This window comes from Oncorhynchus nerka, linkage group LG3 (genome assembly GCF_034236695.1).
Source record: "Oncorhynchus nerka isolate Pitt River linkage group LG3, Oner_Uvic_2.0, whole genome shotgun sequence".
NCBI classification, from domain to species: Eukaryota; Metazoa; Chordata; class Actinopteri; order Salmoniformes; family Salmonidae; genus Oncorhynchus; species Oncorhynchus nerka.
The window spans coordinates 3,689,091-3,716,671 of record NC_088398.1 but is presented as its reverse complement, the minus strand read 5'-3'; the positions used below and the strand labels follow the sequence as shown (position 1 = coordinate 3,716,671).

Here is a 27,581-nt window from a genome sequence, read left to right as displayed (position 1 = left end):
CCCCCTCAGATTACTGAGGCTCAGTCTAATAACAAGACCCATTTCCCACTCCCTGTTTTTCTCTCTCTCTCTCTCTCTCTCTCTCTCTGAAATGTACAAGCTCTAAATCCACACCCCATCGAGTCACATCTGCCCCCTCAGTGCTGTAAACTACCCAACACACCAACAAACACTAACCCAACACACTCTAACCCAACATACCAACACACTAACCCAACATACCAACTCACTCTAACCCAACATACCAACACACTCTAACCCAACATACCAACACACTCTAACCCAGCATACCAACACACTCTAACCCAGCATACCAACACACCAACACACACTAACCCAACACACTCTAACCCAACATACCAACACACTCTAACCCAACATACCAACACACTCTAACCCAGCATACCAACACACCAACACACACTAACCCAACACACTCTAACCCAACATACCAACTCACTCTAACCCAGCATACCAACACACTCTAACCCAACATACCAACACACTCTAACCCAGCATACCAACACACTCCAACCCAACACACTCTAACCCAACATACCAATACACTCTAACCCAACATACCAACACACTAACCCAACATACCAACACCCTCTAACCCAACATACCAACACACTCTAACCCAACATACCAACACCCTCTAACCCAACATACCAACACACTAACCCAACATACCAACTCACTCTAACCCAACATACCAACACACTCTAACCCAGCATACCAACACACCAACACACACTAACCCAACACACTCTAACCCAACATACCAACTCACTCTAACCCAGCATACCAACACACTCTAACCCAACATACCAACACACTCTAACCCAACATACCAACACACTCTAACCCAGCATACCAACACACTCCAACCCAACACACTCTAACCCAACATACCAATACACTCTAACCCAACATACCAACACACTAACCCAGCATACCAATACACTCTAACCCAACATACCAACACCCATGCAAACACACATAACAGAGAACTAAAGAAATTCATCTTCAAAAGTGTAATTTATTAAAAGATTTTATTTTTGTATCATCAATGTAAAAAGTACTCCGAAGAGTAACACAGAGTGACAGCAGAGTAAGAGTGAGAAACAGAGAAAGTGAGAGAAAGTAAGAGGGGGAGAAAGGGATGAACAGATATGAGAGAGGGGATGAACAGATGAGAGAGAGAGAGAAAGGGAGGAGAGCAAAAGTAGTAGAATGTGGCAGAGAGGGAGGGAGGAGTAGAGAGGGGAGGAGGATAGAGAGGGGGAGGAAGGAGGAGTAGAAGGGGAGGAGGGAGGGTGGAGGATAGAGAGGGGGAGGAGTAGAGGGGGTGAGTACAGCATCTACTAAGATATAAAAAGGCAGTTGAAATAAACAAGACATATTATTTCTGACCAATCAGCGGTGGTCTCTGCAGTAGAAAACATACATGGAAAAGAGATCACAAAAATCTGTGCAATCAGTTTCTCTGTCACAAAATAGCTGTATAAAAAACACAAGTAGGTAGAAGTGGCCCTTAACCACAGGCCCGGGGTCAGGTGTGTTTTCAAACCCTAATGATAAACGTTAGGATTGGGGGTAGGAAAAATCTGATCACAGACCTGTGGTTAAGAGCAACTTATACCTCAAGCATAAAAACATCCCCCAGCCCCAAGTAAAGACAGTAGGTAGGTAACATGGAGGCTACCAGTGATTGTGTGTTCAGTTGTGGCTCTCCTTGGAGAAAGCTATAGGGAGTATGGATGCAACCATATGAACTTGTTTTAGCAGTGCTTTACTGGAAGCTCTACATATAAACAGTTGATTAAGTATAAGTAAACTCTTTGTAAACCCTGTATCATGTATTTCCTCTGGAGCTCAGTTGGTAGAGCATGGTGCTTGCAATGTCAGGACAGTGGGTTTGATTCCAGGGACCACCCATATGTAAAAATGTATGCACGCATGACTGTAAGTCGCTTTGGATAAAACGTCTGCTGAATGGCATATATAATTATGTTTCATTAGTAAATACATGTGTATTAATGATTTGTTATGAGGAATATTTCAATCATGTTTTAGTCAAATTATGTATAGCAGCTTACGATGATGGTGCAAAATAAATATTCATACGGTCTCCCTTTTAGCTCTGATCCTCACGTTTTTCAAGTTTGACGAGCGCCAAGAAGCACACAGGAGATAGCAAGCGCTGATCATATCCTCCAGTCAGACCTACATAATCAACTATAAAATACACCCCGGAGAAGAGGCAACTGTCAATCTAAAAACGGAAATAAATTAGCCACTGTCGTTAGTTCATAGAAGACTATGATGTATATGTATAGAATACTATTGTGTTGTACACATGACCACTGTACAGGTTGGAGTAGAGGTTGCCTTGCTGTTGTGGGATCTGTTGGTAGCTAGTTTTGCCCAACAGGCCCCTGGAAGCCAGATAAGAGATTGAAGGCAGGAATTAGGCGTTGTGTACTGTGCTATTCGACTGATTGTGCACTGTGCTATTAAGAAAGACAAGCAAATTATCAAAATGCTGTAGAAAATGCTTTGAAAGAATAAAATGCTTTGTTGTTTTGTACACATCCTATTTGGTAAAGGCACAATAGTCCAAAAGTCCAATCATCCCCCCCAAAATTTGTCCCATCATAACAGTAAAAACCACAAACAAACCGTTGTACAGCAACTTTCCCAAGAGCATCAGTCAACCAATCGGTCAACCAATTGTAAGTTCAAAGAGCGAGAAACACAGCTGCCAATTAATAAATAAAGGTAATAAATAAATGCAGCGTTGTCAAGTGAACATGTGAATAAATAAACAGGATTTCTGTCTGTCTCTGTCTGTCTGTGAGTGGACTCTTCTCTCAGGGTGGTCTTTAGAGTCTCCCACTGAGCCATTTAAAGGATTAAGTTGTCCCTAGAAGCTGATCTAAGGTCTGTTTGGTATTCTATCCCCTACCGGTTAGGCCATTGAAATGTGATTTACTGTTTACCGGATAACCCGCTTCACATTTCTCCACACAGAATAAAACCCAGTTGTGGTTCATTCGTTTCAGTCATAATCGATCTTCACCCAAAACACCTTGCATCCGTCTTCACAAACAGATTGTGTCATGTTGATGGATTGACATTGAATAGATTCTAAACCTCTTTAGACTTCAGTAGAGGTCCCTGCCACGTCCTCTTAGATGTTATTCAGCTCTAGAGGTCATTCAGTAGTCTAATGATTATTCCTCACTTCAATCCGTAATGCCTCGGTCCATTGAACTGTCTGTCTGCAGTTATTCAGCTCTAGAGGTCATTCAGTAGTCTAATGATTATTCCTCACTTCTATCCGTAATGCCTCGGTCCATTGAACTGTCTGTCTGCAGTTATTCAGCTCTAGAGGTCATTCAGTAGTCTAATGATTATTCCTCACTTCTATCCGTAATGCCTCGGTCTATTGAACTGTCTGTCTGCAGTTATTCAGCTCTAGAGGTCATTCAGTAGTCTAATGATTATTCCTCACTTCTATCCGTAATGCCTCGGTCTATTGAACTGTCTGTCTGCTGTTATTCACTGGAAGCATCATCTCTGAGGAGATTCCAGGAATATCATTCCAGGAATATAACTATCCTTAATCCCCAAATCTTATTCCATCTGTCCTTCTAACCATCCTCTCCTCGTCACCTCTCACCTCCTTGCCTCCAACCACCTGAATCCCAAATATTCCTAAGCCAACAGCGTTTCGATTAAGTTTGCATAGTAGCATTTACCTTTTCTTAAGTGGAGTAAGAGAGTATATCATTCGGTCAATCAGAAATCCAATATTCTATAAACAAGCGATGGGCTATAAGAGGTGCTTACCAACCTTCCAATCTACAACCACTATTTGTGCAAAAAAATCTGATTTATGGAACTGTGATTATGATTCACAAGGACACATTCTGTTCTCATGTAGTAATAACTGTAGTCTCTCAGATATCATTTTCATTAATGGTCCTAATTGCGTTTAGGGAGTTGCAAAAGATCCATCATGAAGGAAACTCATCAGCACCTAAAACCATGGCTGCAGTCCAAATTCTAATTAGAGTGTGATGATCGGAGGCAACGTCCTTAGTGGAAATATTGAAGTTGAGCTTAAAAACAACCAACCCACAGCTATTCGTGTATCTAGCAAGCTAACGTAGCTAGCTAGCAACAGTTATCCATAGCTGGCTAGCTACAGTTATCCATAGCTGGCTCGCTACAGTTATCCATAGCTGGCTCGCTACAGTTATCCATAGCTGGCTCGCTACAGTTATCCATAGCTAGCTAGCTAGCTACAGTTATCCATAGCTAGCTAGCTAGCTACAGTTATCCATAGCTGGCTCGCTACAGTTATCCATAGCTGGCTCGCTACAGTTATCCATAGCTGGCTAGCTACAGTTATCCATAGCTGGCTAGCAACAGTTATCCATAGCTGGCTAGCAACAGTTATCCATAGCTGGCTAGCTACAGTTATCCATAGCTGGCTAGCTACAGTTCTCCATAGCTGGCTCGCTACAGTTATCCATAGCTGGCTCGCTACAGTTCTCCATAGCTGGCTAGCTACAGTTCTCCATAGCTGGCTAGCTACAGTTATCCATAGCTGGCTCGCTACAGTTCTCCATAGCTGGCTCGCTACAGTTCTCCATAGCTGGCTAGCTACAGTTCTCCATAGCTGGCTAGCTAGTTTTACAGTTTGGTCATTTATTGCAATACATTTCAGAATTCCCAAAAATGTTTATGAAGCTAGCTAGGTTTTATAGGCTCCTCACTACGAGACTAAGCCAATTTGGCAACGCTAAAATCAATGTCATATATACAGTGGGGCAAAAAAGTATTTAGTCAGCCACCAATTGTGCAAATTCTCCCACTTAAAAAGACGAGAGGCCTGTAATTTTCATCATAGGTACACTTCAACTATGACAGACAAAATGAGAAATAAATCCAGAAAATCACATTGTAGGATTTTTAATGAATTTATTTGCAAATTATGGTGGAAAATAAGTATTTGGTCAATAACAAAAGTTTATCTCAATACTTTGTTATATACCCTTTGTTGGAAATGACAAAGGTCAAACGTTTTCTGTAAGTCTTCACAAGGTTTTCACACACTGGTATTTTGGCCCATTCCTCCATGCAGATCTCCTCTAGAGCAGTGATGTTTTGGGGCGGTTGCTGGGAAACACGGACTTTCAACTCCCTCCAAAGATTTTCTATGGGGTTGAGATCTGGAGACTGGCTAGGCCAATCCAGGACCTTGAAATGCTTCTTACGAAGCCACTCCTTCGTTGCCCGGGCGGTGTGTTTGGGATCATTGTCATGCTGAAAGACCCAGCCACGTTTCATCTTCAATGCCCTTGCTGATGGAAGGAGGTTTTCACTCAAAATCTCACAATACATGGCCCCATTCATTCTTTCCTTTACACGGATCAGTCGTCCTGGTCCCTTTGCAGAAAAACAGCCCCAAAGCATGATGTTTTCACCCCCATGCTTCACAGTAGGTATGGTGTTCTTTGGATGCAACTCAGCATTCTTTGTCCTCCAAACATGACGAGTTGAGTTTTTACCAAAAAGTTGTATTTTGGTTTCATCTGACCATATGACATTCTCCCAATCTTCTTCTGGATCATCCAAATGCTCTCTAGCAAACTTCAGACGGGCCTGGAAATGTACTGGCTTAAGCAGGGGGACAAGTCTGGCACTGCAGGATTTGAGTCCCTGGCGGCATAGTGTGTTACTGATGGTAGGCTTTGTTACTTTGGTCCCAGCTCTCTGCAGGTCCTTCACTAGGTCCCCCATGTGGCTCTGGGATTTTTGCTCACCGTTCTTGTGATCATTTTGACCCCACGGGGTGAGATCTTGCATGGAGCCCCAGATCGAGGGAGATTATCAGTGGTCTTGTATGTCTTCCATTTCCTAATAATTGCTCCCACAATTGATTTCTTCAAACCAAGCTGCTTACCTATTGCAGATTCAGTCTTCCCAGCCTGGTGCAGGTCTACAATTTTGTTTCTGGTGTCCTTTGACAGCTCTTTGGTCTTGGCCATAGTGGAGTTTGGAGTGTGACTGTTTGAGGTTGTGGACAGGTGTCTTTTATACTGATAACAAGTTCAAACAGGTCCCATTAATACAGGTAACAAGTGGAGGACAGAGGAGCCTCTTAAAGAAGAAGTTACAGGTCTGTGAGAGCCAGAAATCCTGCTTGTTTGTTATTGACCAAATACTTATTTTCCACAATTTGCAAATAAATTCATTAAAAATCCTACAATGTGATTTTCTGGATTTTTTTTCTCATTTTGTCTGTCATAGTTGAAGTGTACCTATGATGAAAATTACAGGCCTCATCTTTTTAAGTGGGAGAACTTGCATAATTGGTGGCTGACTAAATACGTTTTTTGCCCCAGAATCATCATTTTTTCTGACAGGCCGAAAATGCAGCCGTGGTGAGTGACGTGACATTCGCGGCCACCGGAGTATGATACATGACTACAATTTGCATTGAATTGTGGGTCATATAAACCCCACAAGTGACCAAAGTTCTTCACTCGCTTCCTCGAGCTAAATCGAGGGCCGAGGGGGCAACGTTAGTGAATTGGACCTCCACTTAAGATGGCAATCAAACTGCATCCGGTTTCAAAGGGGATTCCCCCAAGGGAGAGTGGCTAGTGCGAGGGCTGAGGGGCTAAACATAAAGTGTTTGGACTGCAGCCTATTTCTACCCCTGACTCTCCCTATCACAGCAGCTTTAGCATGTTGACGTAGTCACACTAGCCTGCTGGGCGGAGGAGTGTGCTCAGTGCATCAGGTCTATAAAGGGGCGGGGTTAACCCTGCTCTTACACTCCCCCCTTTTCAAAGGCTTTGCCGTGATTGAATGAGCCTGGACCCGCCCCTGACAGGTCTTTACTGTCTTTTTCCCAGTCATCCCGGAAACAGGCTGGCTTTGGCACCCGATTGGCTGCTGCTGACTTTGGAGGTTGTTGAAGGGCGTGGTGGAAGAGATTACGCTGTCCTGCATGGCTGGACCGCCCCTGGTGGTGGGAGGTGGCATGACAGGCAGCAGCTGTTTCCCCTCCATTGGTTTCCAGGGAGAAAGGATGGGCACTACAAGAACCAAGGTGGGACCGGGCTCAGAACAGAGCCCCGCTTTGTTGCTTGATGACTCGCCCTCTCCCTCTTTGCTGTCCTCATCTTCCTTTCTCTCATTCTCTTGGTTGCTGGTGGGGTCCTGGGGGTGTGGGGGTACCCCTGAAGTTGCCGAGGGGACGTCTCCCCCCTCCTTCCTCCTCTCCTTTCCTCCACCGGCGTTGAGCCTCTTAAAGAGTACAGGAGGAGGGGTGTCAGAGTCTGTGTCTGACCAACTCAGTCTGCGCTTCTGGAGAGAGACAGAGAGAATGTTGTCAGCCACAACTTATCAACATATTATGTGTGTGTGTGTGTGTGTGTGTGTGTGTGTGTGTGTGTGTGTGTGTGTGTGTGTGTGTGTGTGCGCGTGTTTGTTCTCACCTTCACAGGGATGTGCGACTGGTCTCTGTGCCTGTGTGGGGGGGTGCTGCTGGGGCTGTCCCGGGGGGAGAGGTGAGGGGGGAAGATGGTAGGGGCAGTAGGTGGGGCCAAGGGGGACACCTGTGGAAACCACATCTTCAGCATCGTCTCCACCTGGAGAAGAGTGTTCATATACTTTTCCCTATGGAGGTGGAGATAGAGGGAGGAGAGAATAGAGAGATGGAGAGAATGGAGAGAGAGAGGATTATAAGGTTTAGAAAACAACCCTTCTAAGACTAGCATGGACATTAACATTCCTGTTCTCATCTACTAAACACAGATCCAGACTAAATCCACTTCTGTCTCTAAACATTCAAACTGGACTACTTATTATGAAAGCTCTCTTTTTCTGCTGTTGTGACAGAATGCTGAAACTGAGTAGTGCAGGGTTGAGTCCAGTATGCACATAAACAGGTGTGTGTGTGTGTGGCCTTACCCGATGCTGGGTCTCCGTAAGACCCCTACGATCCTCTGGATGCGGTCCATGGCTGCACTCTGCTGGAAACTACTCAGACCTGTCAATCAAATACACAATCCTCCAGTCAGCATTCACTGTAACACTGTCTGACACGCTACAGTCAACACACACACACACACACACACGAGACACACCAATACGCCTACAGATGAAAACTACAGACACAGTAGCTGCAGACTAGATCCATACAGACTAGATCAATACAGGCTGCAGCATCACACACCAGTGTAGGAGAATGGTGCTTACCACGGTCAAATCGTCCCCCCTTCAGTCCATTCAGCAGCTCCAGTAGGGGCCTTACAAATCCCTGCAGCTCAGCACACTGGGAGGGAGAGAGGGAGAGAAATGATTATTATTAATGGGGTACAGTACTGTGTCTTCCATCCCAATCCCTTCATCTCTCTCTGACATTCACCTTCTGGGCAAAGAGCAGGTCTCCCTCTGTCTTCTCTCTCTCCGTCTCGCTTGTTCTCTGTCTCTCAGCTGTGACCCTGGGGTGACCTCCAGTGACCTCTGAACCCCGTGACTCCTCCTCCTCGCGGTCAGTGAAGCCGTCACACGCCCACTGGGACTCGGGACTCTCTGCCCCGGCACTCCCGTTGCCCCTGACCATGCCCCCAGTGCCGAGGATGACGGCGGGGGAGCGTTCAGACAGGAAGACGTCAGTGTCATCCTCCGCCTGCTCAGAGTGGTTGAACAGGTAGCTGTCACTGGAGCTCAGCGAATCAACAGAGGGCTGGGAGGAAGTGCTGCCCTGTGATTGCATCACTGTGTGATTGGAGAGAGAGGGGGAAGGGGGAGAGGCGAGAGAGCAGGGGGGAGTGGGGTAAACAGAGAAAAGATTTAGAATAACTGCCAAGTAACAAAATGTGTCCTCTATGACAACAGCCAAATGACATTGTATATTCAACGGAGAGAAAGAAAAATCCAACCCATATTTATGTTTATTTATGTTCCCTTTTGTACTTTAACTATTTGCACATATGACATTTCAAATATCTTTTAATTATTTTTGAACTTTTGTTAGTAATGTTTACAGGTATTTTTTTTTCCATTGTTCATTTCACTTTTGTTTATTATCTATTTCACTTGTTTTGGCAATGTAAACATATGTTGCCCATGCCAATAAAGCCCTTCAATTGAATTTGAATTGAAAGAGGAAGAGCAACATTGCTGTGGAAATTGCTATAGGGGAGACATTTTTTAAATCCTACAACCCCAAAATAATAACAGCAATTCAAAATGGTGGGTCTACCAGTGGCCTAGTTAAACATGATGTGGAGTGTGACTGGGGGTATGCAGTAGGCACACAATGGCAGTGCATGTCTGGCTCCCATTGAGGGCGAGGAGATGGGGAAAGAGAGAGTGAAACGCGAGGGGGAAGGGTGTGAGTAGAATAAGCAGTAGTAGAATCCAATAAGGCAGGCTGGGTCTCTCTCTCTCCTCCTCGGCCTCCAGGGTTCTCTCTCGCTCCTCTCCTCTGACTCGCTCTTTCTCTCCATCCCCCCTCACTCTGATTCACTCATTATACCACCCCCCTCCTCTGTTTCTGTCTGCCTCCCATCTCTTCCTCCCCTCTAACCCCCTCCTCTGTAGACAGTATTGCCCCCTCTCTATTCTGGGAGTCCCTGTTGGTTTGTGACCTCAGACTACATTAAGAGGGGTAACATGAGCACACCAGTATCTCCACACACACACACACACACACGGTCTAATGCCCACCACCCAAAAATACACACTTTCGTATATACACCCTCCACGCACACAAATGTACACACACACACAACATACCGTTTAACACATCCCACACACACACTGATAAAGTCTCGCCAAGCACATTCTGCTAGAGAGCAAACCCCCCAGTGGCAATAGTCCCTCTGCAATGTACACACACACAGACAGACACACATCCACACACATACTTATTAATTCACTTCACTGTTTAATAGTCTGTCATAGAAGTTGTGAGTTTTATAACTACACACACACACACACACACATGTAGTTGTGTATTTTATTCCTCTTGATTTTGAATGGTGTATTTTTAACTCTGCATTGTTGGGAAAGACTCGTAAGCATTTCACGGTAAAGTCTACACACATCATATTCGGCACATGTGACAAATACAATTTGTTTTGATTCCACACACACACTTATTCATTCACGTCACTGTTTAATAGTCTGACACAGAAGACCACAGTACACTTGGGGAATATAAGTGTAACAATCCTAAAATCGATTATGACAGATTGATTATAACTATAGTGGCTCTTTCCTGGGGCTTGTGCTTTCCCAATTACGCCTATCATTTGGATAGACTTTTTGGGAATGTAAAGATGAATGTCTGGATGCATGCCAATATTATGTAATACAAAGACGTAACATGGACCAATGGATCAACCCACTGCATCATATGAGCCAAAACCTATACACTCCTCAGCTTTCTTTCGGTGTGTGTGTGTGTGTGTTGGCCCGGCCCCGTGTAGGTATGTAGGTTGCAGGGGAATTTGACTGTGTCTCAGGTGGTGTGTGTTTGTGTGTGTTTGAGAAACGTGATCATGACAAACACAAACATTACAACTGACACAAATGACACTCAGCACAATAATTATACTTATAAAGAACACTCACAAATGTAATATATTATGTTAAAGTCTGACGTTGACAAAGGTCTAGCAATTGTTCCATGCTTTTAGAATGAACGCTAGCCTACAGCTCTATAACACTGTATTACATCTACCATCAACGATGTAACAAATCAGGAGTAGCCTACACTAAACACAACGAACGTAATTAAGGAAACATTGTATCATGTCTCTGGTATAGTCTATCACAGTCAATTCCGTAAACCGCGCAGGAATGTAGCAATGTAACATTTTAAAGAGAACTCTCACCTGAAATATTGCAACAAAATAACAGCAGTAGAACCGGCCACGGTTGCCAGAAACGGCCTTGATAACGTCTATCTCTGTAACCCACTTGCAGATATTTGTCTCACACTCGTTGGAACATCAGGTCGGCAGTCTCCTTCCTCTCACGATCACCGGACTTTCATTGGTTTGCCTCTTTGCTAGTTCTTTCTATCTCCACGGTTTACGATCTTCAACATGTGCACGGATACACGTGCCCACATTTGTTCGTGCCCTATTGGTTGTTCGTCTGAAGTTACAAACTCCATTGGTGGATCCATGCAGCCAGTGAATTCTTTACTGCCTGCTGATTGGTTGGTCAGCGGGGCACTCAAAGCCCCGCCCATGCATGTGGGGCTCGTGGTTAGGGCTGAGTGGGTAGTCAGTCTACTCGTGCCTCAGTCTACTACGGCTGAGCGGTGTAAACACGAGCACGCCTTTTTAGGCCTGTAGAGTTATTGTAATGAATGCCTCGAACAAAAATTAGATATACTGTATAAAATATTTAGGATAGAGGCGTAGGCCAATATGCTGACTAATTTGTACCTGATGGTCTAGTCCTAAGTGCTATATTAGGCAGGCCTATAACTGAATAAACTGGTGGGCTAAGGGTTCTCTCATGGACATGAGAAGTGCGCACGTGAATGCGCGGCACCATTCAAGGTCACCCCTCACACCGGGTCTGGAACAGAGTTCTGTTCTCATCGTTCTGATCTAGAGAAACACACAAACCACAAGTCATTATCAACGTGTGAAATAGGCTACCTCAGGAACAGATAGGAGAACGAAGATTATATTGATACAATTATTATGGGCTGCTGCAGCCTGTAGAATCCATGCCAGTATGTTTTTTTGTGAATGTGGCTGTTTGTGTTGTTTTGTACTGTATAATGTCAATGTTAGGCAATAATGGTTTTCAATAAGTCAGAAATGTGTAAATGTGTTTTCAATACAGAGATGTGTGGACAGGTAACACAAACTTCCCAACAATGCAAATATTCTCCTCACTCACTGTGTGTTTTATGGTCAAATAGTAAACACTTTAGGATTTGATATGGTCTTCTAGGCTTGGAAAGCCAATACAGTCACAGAGGCATATAGCATACGGTGCTTAGGGACCTAAAGCTTTCCATCCCCTTATACATACAGCTAAACATTAACCCAATGACCCTCCTCTTCACCATGCAACACACATACACTCGCATGTAAACACACACACACACACTCGCACGTAAACACAACACACACACACACACACACACACACACACACACACACACACACTTGTGTATTCGTGTATTTTATTCCTCTTGAATTTTTAAAGGTTGGGAAAGACTTGTAAGCAAGCATTTATTAACTCGTATTCGGCACGTGAAAATGCAATTTGTTTTGATTAGAATGATTTGACACACACACATACAACAATAATGTATAGGCTACTCTTGATTTAATAAAGGTGTTCATTGCTTTGATGTGAAACAGGAACTCATTTCAGATTTGCTGTTTTCTGGGTGTGTATACAGTGTATAGCATACAGTATACTCACTATGAACTCAGCAACAACTCACTATGAACTCAGCAACACTCCTCTTCAACATTTCCCATTCACTGTCCCTGTTGGCGAAAACCTGTCCATCGTTTCACTGTGTATACATCTATCATCATATCGCTCTAAAAATGTGTTTTTAACATTAAGTATTTAAATAGTACAGCAATGTATGAGCTACTTTTTATTTAATAATATCTTAATTGGTTTGATGTGAAACAGGGATCACTTTCAGATTTGCTGGTGTTTTTCTGGGCATTACAGTACCAGTCAAAGGTTTGGACACACCTACTCATTCAAGGGTTTTTCTTTATTAGTACTGTTTTCTACATTGTAAAATAATAGTGAAGACATCAAAACTATGAAATAACACATATGGAATCATGTAGAAACCAAAAAAGTGTTAAATAAATCTAAATATATTTTATATTTGAAATTCTTCAATGTAGCCAACCTTTGCCTTGATGACAGCTTTGCACACTCTTGGCATTTATGATGGTGGGTTATTGAGTGTGTATATATAGGCTAACGTGAGGTCCTTTATGATGGTGGGTTATTGGGTGTGTATATATAGGCTAACGTGAGGTCCTAAGTCGATACAAGGGCTTTCCTCCCCCATACATTCCAAAGCAGAATGAACTCAGTGATCCTCCCCTTCACAGGGTTCACTGGTGCTGACGAGTACGACCACCCCACTACCTGTCCCGATCTCTCTCTCTCTTAATTAAATTAAATTAAAAGGGCTTTATTGGCATGGGAAACATATGTTTACATTGCCAAAGCAATGTAATAATAAACAAAAGTGAAATAAACAATATAAAATGAACAGTAAACTTTACACTCACAAAAGTTCAAAAGGAGTAGAGACATTTCAAATGTCATATTATGGCTATGTACAGTGTTGTCACAATGTGCAAATAAAGTACTAAAAGGAAAATCTCTCTCATTATCCTTCACTCCCCTTCCCCCTCTCTACCCTTCCCCCTCTCTACCCACCCCCTCTCTACCCTTCCCCCTCTCTACCCACCCCCTCTACCCTTCTCCCTCTCTACCCACCCCCTCTCTACCCTTCCCCCTGTCTACCCTTCCCCCTCTCTACCCTTCCCCCTTCTACCCTTCCCCTCTCTACCCTTCCCCCCTCTACCATTCCCCCTCTCTACCCATCCCCTCTCTACCCCCCTCTCTACCCATCCCCCTCTCTACCCAACCCCTCTCAACCCTTCCCCCTCTCTACCCACCCCTCTCTACCCTTCTCCCTCTCTACCCACCCCCTCTCTACCCTTCCCCCTCTCTACCCTTCCCCCTCTCTACCCTTCCCCCTTCTACCCTTCCCCCTCTCTACCCTTCCCCCTCTACCATTCCCCCTCTCTACCCATCCTCCTCTCTACCCCCCTCTCTACCCATCCCCTCTCTACCCAACCCCCTCTCAACCCTCCCCTCTCTACCTATCCCCCTCTCTACCCTTCCCCCTCTCTACCCACCCCCCTCCCTACCCTTCTCCTCTCTACCCACCCCTTCTCTACCCCCCCTCTCTACCCATCCCCTCTCTACCCAACCCCCTCTCTACCCTTCCCCTCTCTACCCACCCCCCTCTCTACCCTTCTCCCTCTCTACCCACCCCCTCTCTACCCTTCCCCCTGTCTACCCTTCCCCCTCTCTACCCTTCCCCCTTCTACCCTTCCCCCTCTCTACCCTTCCCCCTCTACCATTCCCCCTCTCTACCCATCCCCCTCTCTACCCCCCCTCTCTACCCATCCCCCTCTCTACCCAACCCCCTCTCAACCCTTCCCCCTCTCTACCCACCCCCTCTCTACCCTTCTCCCTCTCTACCCACCCCTCTCTACCCTTCCCCTCTCTACCCTTCCCCCTCTCTACCCTTCCCCCTCTACCATTCCCCCTCTCTACCCATCCCCCTCTCTACCCCCCTCTCTACCCATCCCCTCTCTACCCAACCCCTCTCAACCCTCCCCCTCTCTACCTATCCCCCTCTCTACCCTTCCCCCTCTCTACCCACCCCCTCTCTACCCTTCTCCCTCTCTACCCACCCCTTCTCTACCCACCCCCTCTCTACCCTTCCCCCTCTCTACCTATCCCCCTCTCCACCCTTCCCCTCTCTACTCACCCCGCTCTCCAACCATCCCCCTCTCCACCTTACCCCCTCTCTACCCATTCCCCTCTCTACCCATTCCCTCTCTACCCACCCCTCTCTCCAACCATACCCCTCTCCAACCATCCCCCTCTCTAACCTTCCCCCTCTCCACACATCCCCCTCTCTACCCACCCCCTCTCCAACCATACCCCTCTCTACCCATCCCCCTCTCCACCCTTCCCCCTCTCCACACATCCCCCTCTCTACCCATTCCCCTCTCTACCCACCCCCTCTCCAACCATACCCCTCTCTACCCACCCCCCTCTCTACCCATCCCCTCTCCACCCTTCCCCCTCTCCACACATCCCCCTCTACCCTTCTCCTCTCTACCCACCCCCTCTCAACCCTCCACCCTCTCTAACCTTCCCCCTCTCCACACATCCCCCTCTCTACCCATCCCCCCTCTACCCTTCTCCCTCTCAACCCTCCCCCTCTCCACCCTTCCCCTCTCTACCCATCCCCCTCTCTACCCTTCCCCCTCTCCACCCATCCCCCTCTCTACCCTTCCCCCTCTCCACCCTTCCCCCTCTCCACCCTTCCCCCTCTCCACACATTCCCCTCTACCCATTCCCCTCTCTACCTATCCCCCTCTCCACCCTTCCCCCTCTCTACCCTTCCCCCTCTCTACCCTTCCCCCTCTCTACCCATCCCCCTCTCTACCCTTCCCCCTCTCTACCCTTCCCCCTCTCTACCCTTCCCCTCTACCCTTCCCCCTCTCTACCCTTCCCCCCTCTCTACCCATCCCCATCTCTACCCTTCCCCCTCTACCCTTCCCCCTCTCTACCCTTCCCCCTCTCTACCCTTCCCCCTCTCTACCCTTCCCCCTCTCTACCCACCCCCTCTCTACCCTTCTCCCTCTCTACCCACCCCCTTCTCTACCCACCCCTCTCTACCCTTCCCCCTCTCTACCTATCCCCCTCTCCACCCCTTCCCCTCTCTACTCACCCCGCTCTCCAACCATCCCCCTCTCCACCTTACCCCCTCTCTACCCATTCCCCTCTCTACCCATTCCCCCTCTCTACCCCCCTCTCTCCAACCATACCCCTCTCCAACCATCCCCCTCTCTAACCTCCCCCTCTCCACACATCCCCTCTCTACCCACCCCCTCTCCAACCATACCCCTCTCTACCCATCCCCCTCTCCACCCTTCCCCCTCTCCACATCCCCTCTCTACCCATTCCCCTCTCTACCCACCCCCTCTCCAACCATACCCCTCTCTACCCACCCCCTCTCTACCCATCCCCCTCTCCACCCTTCCCCCTCTCCACACATCCCCCTCTACCCTTCTCCTCTCTACCCACCCCCTCTCAACCCTCCCCTCTCTAACCTTCCCCCTCTCCACACATCCCCCCTCTACCCTTCTCCCTCTCTACCCACCCCCCCTCTCAACCCTCCACCCTCTCTAACCTTCCCCCTCTCCAAACATCCCCCCTCTACCCTTCTCCCTCTCTACCCACCCCCTCTCAACCCTCCACCCTCTCTAACCTTCCCCCTCTCTACCCATTCCCCTCTCTACCCATTCCCCTCTCTACCCACCCCTCTCTCCAACCATACCCCTCTCCAACCATCCCCCTCTCTAACCTTCCCCCCTCTCCACACATCCCGCTCTCTACCCACCCCCTCTCCAACCATACCCCTCTCTACCCATCCCCCTCTCCACCCTTCCCCCTCTCCACACATCCCCCTCTCTACCCATTCCCTCTCTACCCACCCCCTCTCCAACCATACCCCTCTCTACCCACCCCCTCTCTACCCATCCCCTCTCCACCCTTCCCCCTCTCCACACATCCCCCTCTACCCTTCTCCTCTCTACCCACCCCCTCTCAACCCTCCCCCTCTCTAACCTTCCCCCTCTCCACACATCCCCCTCTACCCTTCTCCCTCTCTACCCACCCCCTCTCAACCCTCCACCCTCTCTAACCTTCCCCTCTCCACACATCCCCCTCTCTACCCATCCCCCTCTACCCTTCTCCCTCTCAACCCTCCCCCTCTCCACCCTTCCCCCTCTCTACCCATCCCCCTCTCTACCCTTCCCCTCTCCACCCATCCCCTCTCTACCCTTCCCCCTCTCCACCCTTCCCCCTCTCCACCCTTCCCCCTCTCCACACATTCCCCTCTCTACCCATTCCCCTCTCTACCTATCCCCTCTCCACCCTTCCCCCTCTCTACCCTTCCCCCTCTCTACCCATCCCCCTCTCTACCCTTCCCCTCTCTACCCTTCCCCCTCTCTACCCTTCCCCCTCTACCCTTCCCCCTCTCTACCTTTCCCCCTCTCTACCCATCCCCATCTCTACCCTTCCCCCTCTACCCTTCCCCCTCTCTACCCTTCCCCCTCTCTACCCTTCCCCCTCTACCCTTCCCCCTCTCTACCCTTCCCCCTCTCTACCCTTCTCCTCTCTACCCACCCCCTCTCTACCCTTCCCCCTGTCTACCCTTCCCCCTCTCTACCCTTCCCCCTTCTACCCTTCCCCCTCTCTACCCTTCCCCCTCTACCATTCCCCCTCTCTACCCATCCCCCTCTCTACCCCCTCTCTACCCATCCCCCTCTCTACCCAACCCCCTCTCAACCCTTCCCCCTCTCTACCCACCCCCTCTCTACCCTTCTCCCTCTCTACCCACCCCTCTCTACCCTTCCCCCTCTCTACCCTTCCCCCTCTCTACCCTTCCCCCTTCTACCCTTCCCCCTCTACCCTTCCCCCTCTACCATTCCCCTCTCTACCCATCCCCCTCTCTACCCCCCTCTCTACCCATCCCCTCTCTACCCAACCCCTCTCAACCCTCCCCCTCTCTACCTATCCCCCTCTCTACCCTTCCCCCTCTCTACCCACCCCCTCTCTACCCTTCTCCCTCTCTACCCACCCCTTCTCTACCCACCCTCTCTACCCTTCCCCCTCTCTACCTATCCCCCTCTCCACCCTTCCCCTCTCTACTCACCCCGCTCTCCAACCATCCCCCTCTCCACCTTACCCCCTCTCTACCCATTCCCCTCTCTACCCATTCCCTCTCTACCCACCCCTCTCTCCAACCATACCCCTCTCCAACCATCCCCTCTCTAACCTTCCCCCTCTCACACATCCCCCTCTCTACCCACCCCCTCTCCAACCATACCCCTCTCTACCCATCCCCTCTCCACCCTTCCCCCTCTCCACACATCCCCCTCTCTACCCATTCCCCTCTCTACCCACCCCTCTCCAACCATACCCCTCTCTACCCACCCCTCTCTACCCATCCCCCTCTCCACCCTTCCCCCTCTCCACACATCCCCCTCTACCCTTCTCCCTCTCTACCCACCCCACTCTCAACCCTCCCCCCTCTCTAACCTTCCCCCTCTCCACACATCCCCCCTCTACCCTTCTCCCTCTCTACCCACCCCCCTCTCAACCCTCCACCCTCTCTAACCTTCCCCCTCTCCACACATCCCCCTCTCTACCCATCCCCCCTCTACCCTTCTCCCTCTCAACCCTCCCCCCTCTCCACCCTTCCCCTCTACCCATCCCCCTCTCTACCCTTCCCCCTCTCCACCCATCCCCCTCTCTACCCTTCCCCCTCTCCACCCTTCCCCCTCTCCACCCTTCCCCTCTCCACACATTCCCCTCTCTACCCATTCCCCTCTCTACCTATCCCCCTCTCCACCCTTCCCCCTCTCTACCCTTCCCCCTCTCTACCCATCCCCTCTCTACCCTTCCCCTCTCTACCCTTCCCCCTCTCTACCCTTCCCCCTCTACCCTTCCCCTCTCTACCCTTCCCCCTCTCTACCCATCCCCATCTCTACCCTTCCCCCCTCTACCCTTCCCCCTCTCTACCCTTCCCCCTCTCTACCCTTCCCCCTCTACCCTTCCCCCTCTCTACCCTTCCCCCTCTCTACCCACCCCCTCTCTACCCTTCTCCCTCTCTACCCACCCCTTCTCTACCCACCCCCTCTCTACCCTTCCCCCTCTCTACCTATCCCCCTCTCCACCCTTCCCCTCTCTACTCACCCCGCTCTCCAACCATCCCCCCTCTCCACCTTACCCCCTCTCTACCCATTCCCTCTCTACCCATTCCCCTCTACCCACCCCTCTCTCCAACCATACCCCTCTCCAACCATCCCCCTCTCTAACCTCTCCCCCTCTCCACACATCCCCCTCTCTACCCACCCCCTCTCCAACCATACCCCTCTCTACCCATCCCCTCTCCACCCTTCCCCCTCTCCACACATCCCCCTCTCTACCCATTCCCCTCTCTACCCACCCCCTCTCCAACCATACCCCTCTCTACCCACCCCCTCTCTACCCATCCCCTCTCCACCCTTCCCCCTCTCCACACATCCCCCTCTACCCTTCTCCCTCTCTACCCACCCCCTCTCAACCCTCCCCCTCTCTAACCTTCCCCCTCTCTACCTATCCCCTCTCTACCCATCCCCCTCTCCACCCATCCCCCTCTCTACCTCCCCCCTCTCCACCCTTCCCCCTCTCTACCCTTCCCCTCTCTACCCACCCCCTCTCTACCCTTCCCCCTCTCAACCCTCCCCCTCTCTACCCACCCCCTCTCTACCCTTCCCCTCTCTACCCATTCCCCCTCTCTACCCACCCCCTCTCTACCCTTCCCCCTCTCAACCCTCCCCCTCTCTACCCACCCCCCCCTCTCTACCCTTCTCCCTCTCTACCCACCCCTCTCTACCCACCCCCTCTCAACCCTCCCCTCTCTACCCACCCCCTCTCTACCCTTCTCCCTCTCTACCCACCCCCTTTTCTACCCACCCCCTCTCTACCCTTCCCCCTCTCTACCTATCCCCCTCTCCACCCTTCCCCTCTCTACTCACCCCGCTCTCCAACCATCCCCCTCTCCACCTTTCCCCCTCTCTACCCATTCCCCTCTCTACCCACCCCCTCTCCAACCATCCCCCCTCTCTACCCACCCCCTCTCCAACCATCCCCTCTCTACCCATCCCCCTCTCCATCCTTCCCCCTCTCCACACATTCCCCTCTCTACCCATCCCCTCTCTACCTATCCCCTCTCCACCCTTCCCCTCTCTACCCATTCCCCTCTCTACCTATCCCCCTCTCCAACCATCCCCCTCTCTACCTATCCCCCTCCACATCATCCCCCTCTCTACCCATCCCCCTCTCTACTCACCCCCTCTCCAACCATCCCCCTCTCTACCCATCCCCCTCTCCACCCTTACCCCTCTCCACACATCCCCTCTCTACCCATCCCCTCTCCACCCATTCCCCTCTCTACCCTTCCCCCTCTCACACATTCCCCTCTCTACCCATCCCCCTCTCCACCCTTCCCCCTCTCCAGCCTTCCCCCTCTCCAACCATCCCCCTCTCTACCCATCCCCCTCTCCAACCTTCCCCCTCTCCAACCATCCCCTCTTTACCCATCCCCCTCTCCACCCTTCCCCTCTCACACATCCCTCTCCACCCATTCCCCTCTCTACCCTTCCCCCTCTCTACCCATCCCCCTCTCTACCCATCCCCCTCTCCACCCATCCCCCTCTCTACCTCCCCCTCTCCACCCTTCCCCCTCTCTACCCTTCCCCTCTCTACCCACCCCCTCTCTACCCTTTCTCCTCTCTACCCACCCCCTCTCTACCCACCCCCTCTCAACCCTCCCCCTCTCCACACATCCCTCTCTACTCACCCCGCTCTCCAACCATCCCCCTCTCCACCTTTCCCCCTCTCTACCCATTCCCCTCTCTACCCACCCCCTCTCCAACCATCCCCCTCTCTACCCACCCCCTCTCCAACCATCCCCCTCTCTACCCATCCCCCTCTCCATCCTTCCCCCTCTCCACACATTCCCTCTCTACCCATCCCCTCTCTACCTATCCCCCTCTCCACCCTTCCCCCTCTCTACCCATTCCCCTCTCTACCTATCCCCCTCTCCAACCATCCCCCTCTCTACCTATCCCCCTCTCCACACATCCCCCTCTCTACCCATCCCCTCTCTACTCACCCCGCTCTCCAACCATCCCCCTCTCTACCCATCCCCCTCTCCACCCTTCCCCCTCTCCACACATCCCCTCTCTACCCATCCCTCTCCACCCATTCCCTCTCTACCCTTCCCCTCTCCACACATTCCCTCTCTACCCATCCCCCCTCCACCCTTCCCCCTCTCCACCCTTCCCCCTCTCCAACCATCCCCCTCTCTACCCATCCCCTCTCCAACCTTCCCCCTCTCCAACCATCCCCCTCTTTACCCATCCCCCTCTCCACCCTTCCCCCTCTCCACACATCCCCTCTCCACCCATTCCCCTCTCTACCCTTCCCCCTCTCTACCCATCCCCCTCTCTACCCATCCCCCTCTCCACCCTTCCCCCTCTCCACACATTCCCCTCTCTACCCATCCCCTCTCCACCCTTCCCCCTCTCCACCCTTCCCCCTCTCCACACATCCCCTCTCTACCCATCCCATCTCCACCCATCCCCCTCTCTACCTCCCCCTCTCCACCCTTCCCCCTCTCTACCCTTCCCCCTCTCAACCCTCCCCCCTCTCCAACCATACCCCTCTCTACCTATCCCCCTCTCCACCCTTCCCCCCTCTCCACCCTTCCCCCTCTCCACACATTCCCCTCTCCACCCATTCCCTCTACCCTTCCCCCTCTCAACCCTCCCCCCTCTCTACCCACCCCCCTCTCTACCCTTCTCCCTCTCTACCCACCCCTTCTCTACCCACCCCTCTCTACCCTTCCCCCTCTCTACCTATCCCCCTCTCCACCCTTCCTCTCTCTACTCACCCCGCTCTCCAACCATCCCCCTCTCTACCCTTCCCCTCTCCACCTTTCCCCCTCGCTACCCATTCCCTCTCTACCCACCCCCTCTCCAACCATCCCCCTCTCTACCCACCCCTCTCCAACCATCCCCCTCTCTACCCATCCCCCTCTCTACCCATCCCCCTCTCCATCCTTCCCCCTCCACACATTCCCCTCTCTACCCATCCCCTCTCTACCTATCCCCCTCTCCACCCTTCCCCCTCTCTACCCATTCCCCCTCTCTACCCCTTCCCCTCTCTACCCTTCCCCTCTCTACCCACCCCCTTCTACCCTTCCCTCTCTACCCACCCCCTCTCTACCCTTCCCCTCTCTACCCTTCCCCCTTCTACCCTTCCCCCTCTCTACCCTTCCCCCTCTCTACCCACCCCCCTCTCTACCCTTCCCCCTCTCTACCCACCCCTCTCTACCCACCCCTCTCTACCCACCCCTCTCTACCCTTCCCCCTCTCTACCCTTCCCCCTCTCTACCCACCCCCTCTCTACCCTTCCCCCTCTCTACCCACCCCCTCTCTACCCTTCCCCCTCTCTACCCACCCCTCTCTACCCTTCCCCTCTCTACCCTTCCCCCTCTCTACCCATCCCCTCTCTACCCTTCCCCCTCTCTACCCTTCCCCTCTCTACCCACCCCTCTCTACCCTTCCCCCTCTCTACCCACCCCCTCTCCAACCATCCCCCTCTCTACCCACCCCCCTCTCCAACCATCCCCCTCTCTACCCATCCCCCTCTCTACCCATCCCCCTCTCCATCCTTCCCCCCCTCTCCACACATTCCCCTCTCTACCCATCCCCTCTCTACCCACCCCCTCTCTACCCTTCCCCCTTCTACCCTTCCCCCTCTCTACCCACCCCCTCTCTACCCTTCCCCCTTCTACCCTTCCCCCTCTCTACCCACCCCTCTCCACCCATCCCCCTCTCTACCCTTCCCCCTCTCTACCCACACCCTCTCTACCCTTCCCCCCTCTCCACCCTTCCCCCTCTCTACCCTTCCCCTCTCAACCCTCCCCCTCTCCAACCATACCCCTCTCTACCTATCCCCCTCTCCACCCTTCCCCCTCTCCACCCTTCCCCCTCCACACATTCCCCTCTCCACCCATTCCCCTCTCTATCTATCCCCTCTCCACCCTTCCCCCCTCCACCCTTCCCCCTCTCCACATCCCCTCTCTACCCATCCCATCTCCACCCATCACCCTCTCTACCTCCCCCTCTCCACCCTCCCCCTCTCTACCCATCCCCCTCTCCACCCTTCCCCCTCTCCACACATCCCCTCTCTACCCATCCCCTCTCCACCCATTCCCCTCTCTACCTATCCCCCTCTCCACCCTTCCCCCTCTCCACCCTTCCCCTCTCCACACATCCCCTCTCTACCCATCCCCTCTCCACCCATTCCCCTCTCCACCCTTCCCCCTCCACACATTCCCCTCTCTACCCATCCCCTCTCCACCCTTCCCCCTCTCCACCCTTCCCCTCTCCACACATCCCCCTCTACCCATCCCATCTCCACCCATCCCCCTCTCTACCTCCCCCTCTCCACCCTTCCCCCTCTCTACCCTTCCCCCTCTCAACCCTCCCCTCTCCAACCATACCCCTCTCTACCTATCCCCCTCTCCACCCTTCCCCCTCTCCACCCTTCCCCCTCTCCCACATTCCCTCTCCACCCATTCCCCTCTCTATCTATCCCCCTCTCCACCCTTCCCCCTCTCCACCCTTCCCCCTCTCCACACATCCCCTCTCTACCCATCCCATCTCCACCCATCCCCCTCTCTACCTCCCCCTCTCCACCCTTCCCCCTCTCTACCCTTCCCCCTCTCAACCCTCCCCCTCTCTACCCACCCCCTCTCTACCCTTCTCCCTCTCTACCCACCCCTTCTCTACCCACCCCCTCTCTACCCTTCCCCCTCTCTACCTATCCCCCTCTCCACCCTTTCCTCTCTACTCACCCCGCTCTCCAACCATCCCCCTCTCTACCCTTCCCCCTCTCCACCTTTCCCCTCGCTACCCATTCCCCTCTCTACCCACCCCCTCTCCAACCATCCCCCTCTCTACCCACCCCCTCTCCAACCATCCCCCTCTCTACCCATCCCCTCTCTACCCATCCCCCTCTCCATCCTTCCCCCTCTCCACACATTCCCTCTCTACCCATCCCCTCTCTACCTATCCCCCTCTCCACCCTTCCCCCTCTCTACCCATTCCCCCTCTCTACCCTTCCCCCTCTCTACCCACCCCCTTCTACCCTTCCCCCTCTCTACCCACCCCCTCTCTACCCTTCCCCCTCTCTACCCTTCCCCCTTCTACCCTTCCCCTCTCTACCCTTCCCCTCTCTACCCACCCCCTCTCTACCCTTCCCCCTCTCTACCCACCCCTCTCTACTCACCCCTCTCTACCCACCCCCTCTCTACCCACCCCCTCTCTACCCTTCCCCCTCTCTACCCACCCCCTCTCTACCCTTCCCCTCTCTACCCACCCCCTCTCTACCCTTCCCCCTCTCTACCCTTCCCCCTCTCTACCCATCCCCTCTCTACCCTTCCCCCTCTCTACCCTTCCCCCTCTCTACCCACCCCTCTCTACCCTTCCCCCCCTCTCTACCCACCCCCTCTCCAACCATCCCCCTCTCTACCCACCCCCCTCTCCAACCATCCCCCTCTCTACCCATCCCCTCTCTACCCATCCCCCTCTCCATCCTTCCCCCTCTCCACACATTCCCCTCTCTACCCATCCCCTCTCTACCCACCCCTCTCTACCCTTCCCCCTCTCTACCCTTCCCCCTCTCTACCCACCCCTCTCTACCCTTCCCCCTCTCTACCCACCCCTTCTACCCTTCCCCCTCTCTACCCACCCCCTCTCTACCCTTCCCCCTTCTACCCTTCCCCCCTCTACCCACCCCCTCTCCACCCATCCCCCTCTCTACCCTTCCCCCTCTCTACCCACACCCTCTCTACCCTTCCCCCTCTCTACCCTTCCCCCTCTCTACCCTTCCCCCTCTACCATTCCCCCTCTCTACCCATCCCCCTCTCTACCCCCCTCTCTACCCTCCCCCTCTCTACCCATCCCCCTCTCTACCCTTCCCCTCTCTACCCACCCCCTCTCTACCCTTCTCCCTCTCTACCCACCCCCTTCTCTACCCACCCCCTCTCTACCCTTCCCCCTCTCCACCCTTCCCCTCTCTACCCTTCCCCTCTCTACTCACCCCGCTCTCCAACCATCCCCCCTCTCTACCCTTCCCCTCTCCACCCTTCCCCTCTCTACCCACCCCCTCTCTACTCACCCCGCTCTCCAACCATCCCCTCTCTACCCTTCCCCTTCTCCACCCATCCCCCTCTCCACCCTTCCCCCTCTCCACACATTCCCCTCTCTACCCATCCCCTCTCTACCTATCCCCCTCTCCACCCTTCCCCTCTCCACCCTTCCCCTCTCTACCCTTCCCCCTCTCCACCCTTCCCCCTCTCTACCCTTCCCCCTCTCTACCCTTCCCCCTCTCTACCCTCCCCCTCTCCACCCTTCCCCCTCTCCACCCTTCCCCCTCTCCACACATTCCCCTCTCTACCCATCCCCTCTCTACCTATCCCCCTCTCCACCCTTCCCCCTCTCTACCCATTCCCCTCTCTACCTATCCCCCTCTCCACCCTTCCCCCTCTCCAACCATCCCCCTCTCTACCCACCCCCTCTCTACCCTCCCCCTCTCCACCCTTCCCCCTCTCCACCCACCCCCTCTCCACACATTCCCCTCTCTACCCATCCCCTCTCTACCTATCCCCCTCTCTACCCTTCCCCCTTCTACCCTTCCCCCTCTCTACCCACCCCTCTCCATCCATCCCCTCTCTACCCTTCCCCCTCTCTACCCACCCCCTCTCTACCCTTCCCCCTCTCTACCCTTCACCCCCTCTACCATTCCCCCTCTCTACCCATCCCCCTCTCTACCCCCCTCTCTACCCCCCTCTCTACCCATCCCCCTCTCTACCCTTCCCCCTCTCTACCCACCCCCTCTCTACCCTTCTCCCTCTCTACCCACCCCCTTCTCTACCCACCCCCTCTCTACCCACCCCCTCTCCACCCATCCCCCTCTCCACCCTTCCCCTCTCCACACATTCCCCTCTCTACCCATCCCCTCTCTACCTATCCCCCTCTCCACCCTTCCCCCTCTCCACCCATCCCCCTCTCTACCCTTCCCCCTCTCTACCCTCCCCCTCTCCACCCTTCCCCCTCTCCACCCTTCCCCCTCTCCACACATTCCCCTCTCTACCCATCCCCTCTCTACCTATCCCCCTCTCCACCCTTCCCCCTCTCTACCCATTCCCCTCACTACCTATCCCCCTCTCCACCCTTCCCCCTCTCCAACCATCCCCCTCTCTACCCACCCCCTCTCTACCCTCCCCCTCTCCACCCTTCCCCTCTCCACCCATTCCCCTCTCTACCCATCCCCTCTCTACCTATCCCCCTCTCCACCCTTCCCCCTCTCCACCCTTCCCCCTCTCTACCCTTCCCCCTCTCCACCCATCCCTCTCTCTACCTTTCCCCCTCTACCCTTCCCCTCTCTATCATCCCCTCTCCACACATTCCCTCTCTACCTTTCCCCCTCTACTCTTCCCCCTCTCCACCCTCCCCCTCTCTACCATCCCCCTCTCTACCCTTCCTCTCTCTACCCACCCCCTCTCCAACCATCCCCCTCTCTACCCACCCCCTCTCTACCCTTCCCCCTCTCTACCCTTCTCCCTCTCTAAATGTTCTTTAGCTGGGTGCTATGCCAGAAAGTGATCAGTGATATCAGATCAGTCAATATGAAAATCTTTGATAATCTAATCTTTTTCTATTTTGAGATGACTGGGTGGCTGACAGGAGGGGTGAAAGATGACAGGACAACTGGTTGAGTGACAGGTGCTCTCCCTGTGACATGAGAGTTCCAGTGTTGTAAAGCTGTAGCTGGTGTAAATAAAGGGTTCTGTAGCCCTATACAATGTGTATTAATGGTGCAAGTAATGGAGAAGAGCACAGGTATGGGTGGAATACAAGCTGACTGTGACTCATGGGAACTAACATACGCCAGAGGGTCAGAGCTTGAGAAGTAAACTAGAAAGACTGGAACCTAGAAAACTTCCTTGGTTAGAAAAGGCTGAGACGCCATGACTGTAGAACGTTGATGCACGTACGTGTCACATTTTGGGTGCGATGAGTTTACGTCCGTTGTTGTTGTAAAAGGTCTGTCTGAAGGATATGTGTGGTAAAGGTGTGGTGGGTGTCTGTAGGTAGGACTAGAGGCCAGGTCAGTGAGGGTAGTGACAGATCAGACACCAGTAAACTGATAAACCTGAAGGATATGTGTGGTAAAGGTGTGGTGGGTGTCTGTAGGTAGGACTAGAGGCCAGGTCAGTGAGGGTAGTGACAGATCAGACACCAGTAAACTGATAAACCTGAAGGATATGTGTGGTAAAGGTGTGGTGGGTGTCTGTAGGTAGGACTAGAGGCCAGGTCAGTGAGGGTAGTGACAGATCAGACACCAGTAAACTGATAAACCTGAAGGATATGTGTGGTAAAGGTGTGGTGGGTGTCTGTAGGTAGGACTAGAGGCCAGGTCAGTGAGGGTAGTGACAGATCAGACACCAGTAAACTGATAAACCTGAAGGATATGTGTGGTAAAGGTGTGGTGGGTGTCTGTAGGTAGGACTAGAGGCCAGGTCAGTGAGGGTAGTGACAGATCAGACACCAGTAAACTGATAAACCTGAAGGATATGTGTGGTAAAGGTGTGGTGGGTGTCTGTAGGTAGGACTAGAGGCCAGGTCAGTGAGGGTAGTGACAGATCAGACACCAGTAAACTGATAAACCTGAAGGATATGTGTGGTAAAGGTGTGGTGGGTGTCTGTAGGTAGGACTAGAGGCCAGGTCAGTGAGGGTAGTGACAGATCAGACACCAGTAAACTGATAAACCTGAAGGATATGTGTGGTAAAGGTGTGGTGGGTGTCTGTAGGTAGGACTAGAGGCCAGGTCAGTGAGGGTAGTGACAGATCAGACACCAGTAAACTGATAAACCTGAAGGATATGTGTGGTAAAGGTGTGGTGGGTGTCTGTAGGTAGGACTAGAGGCCAGGTCAGTGAGGGTAGTGACAGATCAGACACCAGTAAACTGATAAACCTGAAGGATATGTGTGGTAAAGGTGTGGTGGGTGTCTGTAGGTAGGACTAGAGGCCAGGT

The 27,581-nt window shown here is 52.3% G+C and overlaps 1 protein-coding gene across 1 annotated transcript; it reads right to left on the bottom strand.

Annotated features, from left to right (window-relative positions):
- Positions 1-1,038: 1,038 nt before the first annotated feature.
- Positions 1,039-11,120, bottom strand: LOC135563769 (uncharacterized). Its single transcript, XM_065007163.1, has 6 exons — positions 10,935-11,120; positions 8,456-8,808; positions 8,287-8,362; positions 7,999-8,077; positions 7,524-7,704; positions 1,039-7,392 (listed from the first exon to the last, which is right to left on the bottom strand). Exons 2-6 carry the CDS (start codon positions 8,804-8,806, stop codon positions 6,826-6,828), a joined length of 1,254 nt encoding a protein of 417 aa, XP_064863235.1. The 5' UTR covers positions 8,807-8,808; positions 10,935-11,120; the 3' UTR covers positions 1,039-6,825.
- Positions 11,121-27,581: the final 16,461 nt, after the last annotated feature.